The sequence below is a fragment of the Rhagoletis zephyria genome, unplaced genomic scaffold (genome assembly GCF_001687245.7).
Source record: "Rhagoletis zephyria isolate East Lansing unplaced genomic scaffold, Rhagoletis_zephyria_1.1 Rzeph_scaffold_04948, whole genome shotgun sequence".
NCBI lineage: Eukaryota > Metazoa > Arthropoda > Insecta > Diptera > Tephritidae > Rhagoletis > Rhagoletis zephyria.
Window position 1 is genome coordinate 31,333 of NW_016162031.1, and position 6,954 is coordinate 38,286.

Sequence of the window (6,954 nt, forward strand, 5' to 3'; positions counted from 1 at the left end):
ACTAATTAAATTTAAAGCAAAGAAAATAATAATCAAAAATTAAATTAAATTAAAGAATATATATTTTTCTTTTCAAAACAATACAATCTAAAAATTAAAAGAAAACAAGTTTGAAGTTTTTGGTGAACATTTTTGGAATATTTATAATTTTTGTAGGTACAAAGTTTGAAACGTGGATGTATGTATATGGTGTACAGTGGCGGATTTACCGTAAAGTCGGCATGGGCAGGGGCGTAGGGTGGCAAAATTTGAGTTGAGTTAGCTGCACTGATACTTTTGCCTCAAAATATTTTTCTTATCAGAACAAGGGCGGCAATTTCTGAATTGCCTAGGGGTGAGAAATATTCAAATCCGTCCCTGATGGTGTATATTGTATAACTAGCTAGACTTTTATAAAAAAAAAATATTAAACATTAAATAAATCAAAGAAATATAGCCCAAACTCGTCAAAATAAGGCGAGTGAGTCTATTATTTCTGTCACCAGTGTGCAGCTTGCAGTTTGAATTTCTGAAAGCCATTTCTGTAAATCTGCAAAATGGCCACAAAAAGCGCTTGCATTGCCACGCCTCACCGCACTATAAGAGAATATCAAAAGCAACAAGTAAGAAAGTCTAAGTTCGGGCGGAGCCGAACATTAAATACCCGGCGCAAGTATTAAATATATGTTTTTTCACCCTTCCGAAACCTTCCGCTAGATGGTAAGCCGAGGTGTATCAATTTTGAGTAAATTAGCGTCNACATTCCGTGCAGTAGTGATAAAATTTACAACATCAACAACCACAGTAGCAGCAAAGCTGCTACAGTAGCAACAGAAAATCGTGAATTAAGCAACAGAAAAGACTTCAGTCTTCAGTAAGGCGCTTCGGAGCATAAACAATAAAGTGCGCTTGTGTCGTCGTCGTCATCGTCGTAAGAGTTGCAATCGTTAAAGTCGTCGTCGTATAGCCGCAATATAGCGAGTGCAATTGATGATTTGTTGGTGCATAAAAGCACATACATTCATATATAAATAAATATATTTAAAAGTGAACATATCCATAAAAACATAGTTTTCTGCTTCAGCGGCTATGATTTTTTTTGGGCAATTTTTGATTTCAATTTTTTTTTTGCGTTTTTTTCATCTGTGACCATCGACTATCGTCAAGTTGACCCTGCTACTTTGTGCATATTAATGTTTTCTTATTACAATAACAATAAAAGCTAGAAACATACATACAAATATATGTACGTAAGTAAGTGAGATACCAAAGAAACAAAGTGCAAAGAAAAACGTTTCAAAAAATAGTTTTTTCGAAATTTTAAGAATTTGAACAACCACTACAAGTAGTGAACGCACGCGTCATGAAAGCTATAGCAAGTACAAATCGAATAAAAGAATTCGCCTACAATTATAGCGAACCCAGCACGAATATCACGCAAGCTGTTGTCATGGCGAGCGATAGCGACCCTAGTAGCAGCGGCAGCAGCAACACCCTTCCACTTGACTACAGCTCACCCGTATGCGGGCCAAGAAAAACAATGGCAAAGAATGAAGAATGTTCCAGAGCGGAGCAAAGTGCGCCAGCAACAGAAACAGCAACAGCGTCAATCGCCAAGGAGCTGGGTGCGAGCGCTGGAAGCGAGGATACAACTAAATTGATTTCAACGGCAATTAAGTTCATCAACATCAATAACAACAACAGCAACAGTTGTAGTAATAACAGCAATAGTGACAAGCAACGAACAAATAGGCGAAACACGGACGCTGGCGACAGCAACAAATCAACATCGAAATCGACAGGCACAACAACAACGAGTACGACTGTTGCTAAATCAGCAGCATCGAAGTTTATTAATTCTCGCAATAAATTGACGACAACGACAATTGTTGGGCAACAAGAAAAAAGTCGTACACAGGAACAACAACAACACAAGGATGAGGAGCAGCAGCAGCAGCAACAACAGGCTGAACAAATGTTTTTGTTGCCCACAACAAGGGACCTCAATCAAATCAATTTAAAATCATCACTGTATGTTGATCAACAACTATGCAATGGCGGTGACAACAACAACAACAACAACAACAATAGAAGCCACAATCAACGGAATGATGTACAAAGTAAGTTGAATACAAACGTCAGCAGCAACAGTAACAACAATAATAATCTCAACAATGCTAATAATAATAATAATAAGAAGAAGAAGAAGCAGCTGCAGCAGCAGCCACAACAGCTAAACGAGATGTCCAGGGTGGCGTATGAGGTACTGAATAATAATAATAGTAATAACAACAATAGCGCCAACGCCAGCAATGAAGCAAATGATAGTGAGCACAACAACAACAACAACAGGGGAAAATCGCAAGTGAATGCGAAGAAGCAGAAGAACAGCAACAACCACAATGACTTGGAGGAGCTGGAGCAGCAGAAACAGCCGCCTCGCCAGCACTCACTGATAACCGTGGCAAAGGCGGCGCCCACACAGACGACAATTGTCAACGAACTAAAAGCCACAACGAAAGTGAGAGCAGAGAAATTTGCCACAACCGTCATCACGCCGATAAGAAAAGCAGTCGCAGCAACAACAACAACAGCAACAACAATAAAAACGCCAGCAATTGAAAGAGCGAAAACGTCACAGCTGACGTTGCGCAAATCGCTCTCCACGCCAGCATCTTTTAAAATTGGCGACGCTGCTTGGAGCACGTTGAGCACAAGTAATAACAACAACGAAATTAAGCAAACAGATAGCAAAGTTAAGAATAGCAACAACCGAAAGCTGATTATAAGTTCGAGCAAAACAAAGAATGAGACTGTGACTGTGGAAGTGACGAAGCAGGAGGAGGAGAGGAAGCTGTTGGAGTTGGAGTTAATGTGCGGCGATGGCGTTAGCACTGACAGCAGCCGTGGCAAGTGTACAAAGCCAGCAATGGCTACACCGATGACAATCGCGAACTTAGTGCCACCAGCTGCAGCAAATAATACAAAAGCTAAATCGGCAAATGCTTCAATTGAAGAAGCAATAACATTCACAAAAGCTATAACAGCAACAATGAAAAGTACAGCATGTACATCAACAACAACAACAAAGGCATCGGCAACAATGGATGTCGTAATGCGTTCAAAATATGTCGCGCATGCGCCGCCGCATCAACACCAACACCATCAACACCAGCACCATCAACACCAACACCAACACCACCATCTACAGCAGCAGCAGCAGCAGCAGCAACGTCATCATCAGCAGTCAAATACGAAAATTGTAAAAGCCAAAACTAATGATAATAATCAACTCATACACGACGATGTTAGCGTCGTTGCCAGCACGACAACCGCCCCAACGCCATCGTCATCATCGCCGCGTCCAAACGTTAGCTTCGATTTGGATTTGCGCTTTGGTTGTGCGCATTACAAGCGACGCGCTATGTTTGTGGTAAGTTTGGCCTTCTTTTATGTATTTTACTTTTTTAGTTTTGTAAATTTTTTTATTTTTTTTATTTTGCGCGCCACAACTGTTGTTCTTTTTTTTTTTTTATTTATAGCTATTCACTTTTGCTGCATTTTCAAACCTGCTCCCTTCCTTTGCAAAATTAGTTAGTAAATTAGCCGCTATTCCTGAGCATAGGTTGCCATAGCATTTTTATTTAAGTTCTCAGTTGTTGTGTTTTTCGCTAGCAGAAAGTTTACCACGTTTTTTTCCATGCTAATATTCCATGTAATATTACACATACGCCCCACTGCACTTCCGGTTGAGTAACAATAAGGTTTGAGCACAATGAAATTAGTGCCAAAACCAATACCAATTACTTTTAAAGTAATTGATGAATTAAAAAGGAAAACACATTTTTATCAGGAAATCTACGAATTCGAATGCCTGCTACGAAATCGAAAAAATTGGCTATCACTGAATCCGAGTGGACTCCGAGTGCTTCGAATGCTGCACTTTGATAATTCGAAATCCAGCTGGTGCAAAGGAAAAAACAGACATTTATGTATCTGTCATTTTGCTAACGCTGTGGCAATGGCTGTGAGCAAAGCACTAGACTTCCATTTGAAAGATCCGAGTTCGAGTCCGAGTCCCCTTTTTCATTTAATTTTTTTGTTTTTTTTTTTTATAATTAATTTTTTTTTTTTAACTTTAGATGTTATTCTTTTCATAAGATTTTTTTTTTTATTTAAATAACTTTTTTTTGATATTAAAGTAACTAGGTTTCATTCGCAATAAATTGTTGTTAAACTAATGTTTACTCGCAGTGATTCCCAAAGTGGTCCAAGTGAACCCCCACGTGTCCACGGGAGACTCGTCGGGGGTCTACGTTGGCGTGAAAATAAAATGCGGGTTCACAGGTTGTTAGTGGGGGTCTACGAATATTTACCTAATTCCGATAGCAAAGAACAAAAATGTTGGCTTGGCTTTACCTATCAATGTAGGCTGATAATACACTACTCGAAAAAATTAAGTGATCAAACAAAAATCCAAATTTTTCTGTGATTTTTGACCGACTGTATTTCGGTGAAAAATGGTCGTATTGGGACTTTAAAAAAAGCTATTTGAAGTTTAAGTCTCTAATTTTCAAATTTCTGGCCTGCGGTTATCATACAATCCTAACAGATAACGAGAAAAAATAATTTTGGGATTTTTTTTTTTAGTTCACGGGCTTAAAAATACATTGTTGCAGTTAGGTCGGCATTTGGATCAGATAGCCTTTTCTTTTTATTAAAACCTCCCCGAATTTTTTTGAGTAGTGTATTTTAAACAGTGGTCGAAACAATTCCGTACTGAGGTATACAATTTCCATCTTCCTCCTCACTACAACTCAATTCAAAAGCATTTAATAGCATTTAATTTTGATTTCATCTTTTGTGAGTTAAAAAAGAAAGAACACTCTTTAACTAAATTTATCTTCAATATAACTCAGTTTTTTTCGCCTTAATATTTACCTTACTGCTTGCTCATAAAAGAACGTTCTGTCCCCTTTGCCCCTCTAGCCTTCTTCACTCAGTAGTTTTAATCAATGATAAACTAATACTAACAAGCGATTAGTAGAATCAAAATTTGGCTGACCCCAACTTCATTGGAAGCGATCAGTGGAAACGCCATTCTCACCAGGCGATTGTTGCTTTCAACTAAAAGTTGCCTGTAAACTCGCGTCTTGTAAACACCGTATAAAGCAGCAGGGAGTGCTCATTGTGCAATCATTTGATTTATGCTCTAAATTTGATGCGCTGCTTGCTTAGTGGTTTACATTTTTCTAGACTCGATCTTTCCCCTATTGTCAATTTCTTAATTCAAAGTTCGGCGTAAACAACTTTTCGGTTTGTTTGATTAAAGTTTTGTTTTTTGAAAGTGTTAGCGATAAATTAGAATTCCCTTATACTCGAAAAAAAAACGGCTCGAAAACCTCGAAACCCTCAAAACTTGAATGACGCTTTTCGCGTCTCCTAATAACTTTCGAGGCAAACTAGTCGCGAAAACACCCTCGAAAAGTGGTTCATAAATTTCAGTGTTACTTCATACAATTTATATTTTTAACTTTTTCGTGGCATTTCGAAAGTTTTGCTTTTATATTTACTTCAGCTGATACTAGATATGTATTATACAAATAAACTCTGACTGAACTGTCAAATTTCTGCAATTCGCCATTGTTTGCGAGGATGTAAAAAGGTGCATTCCCAAAACAGGCTCGAAAACTTTCGAGGTTTTCGAGTTTTCAACTCTTCGCGTTTAATGAAATCCCCGAAATATTTTTCACATAACTTTAAAATTAGGAGCAAATACTCCTCATGCAAATTCATGAAAAACTTTCAGAAAGAGCCAGCTCTTTTAATTGTACCAGTTCATTAGTTCGTTCATTAAAGTGAACTAAAAGTTTCTGTGGCAACACTCCAAAAAAAATGGAAATGTAATTTTAATACATATGGCATCTCGTTTTTCGTTGTAAGGGCATTAAGAAACAAATGATCGGAATTCGCGCTAAAAAAAAAAAACATTTTATTTCATTAAATTTCCAATGTTTTACATCGTTTAGTGCAATTTGTAAAAAGTAAATATTTGAGTTGAGTTTTTGGGATTTGTGCGTCTCTACCTACCCGAAGTTAAAATCTCATTTTCTGATAAGGGGAACTTAACAACCTATTTCGCTGGCAAAGTAACCAAAGTCGCCACAAAGCTATTCAACTAGTTTATAAAAAAAAAAAAACTAATTTCTTTCGGTATGCAACAGTTGAAGAAATCAAATTGAGCAAAAATAAAATAAAATTAATCCACTACACTTAACTTTCGCGGAAGTAAATAAGCATCTTCATGAATAATAGCGCTTTCCAACGTACATACATACATATAACAACTGCCGGCGCCACCAGTACAACCGGTTGGAACTCGATGTAACTATTCGCATTTGCTTGTGAAAAAAGCCAAAACAATTTCTGGCTATAGCGAGTTAGCAAAGTGGCTGCAATCTGGTGTACTTATGTATGTATGGTATGTACATAGTTTCTATGTATTTTGTAAATAAGTATGTAAGTAATAGGTTCAACTGATTAGCTACTACTAAATATTTAAGTGCTACATACATGCTTACTATGCGGCAAATTTTTTAGTTGTAATAAAACAAAATTATACGTATTGATTTACATATGTACATTAGGGTGCATCACTTTCCATAAAAAAACAAAAATTGTTATAATTTTTTTCATCGGAATTATAAATTTTATTAAAATTTAAAACTTCTCCCAAAATAGTAAGGAAAAATATTAAGAGCTGGATCGATGTGAAAATTCCTCCAAATACCGATTTTTTATAAATAAAATTAGTTTTAGAAATATTTTTACCAAAAAAATCACTTCAGTTGGTAGATATGCTTAAGCTCTAAAGGTCTGCATTAGGGAAGGCAGCGATTAATCATTTCATTAAATTAGTCGATTATTTTTGTCCCATTTACGATTTAATTGTATCGTAGATTTGTGTTTCATTAA

General features: G+C 36.8%; 1 protein-coding gene across 1 annotated transcript; it reads left to right on the forward strand.

Annotated features, from left to right (window-relative positions):
- Positions 1-739: 739 nt before the first annotated feature.
- On the forward strand, positions 740-3,412 carry LOC108371398 (hybrid signal transduction histidine kinase M-like; the record flags this gene model as incomplete). The annotated part of the gene is made up of 2 exons (XM_017626948.1): positions 740-882; positions 1,147-3,412. A coding segment is annotated over exon 2 (2,070 nt), but the record flags the coding sequence as incomplete, so codon positions are not given.
- Between the last annotated feature and the right edge of the window lie 3,542 nt (positions 3,413-6,954).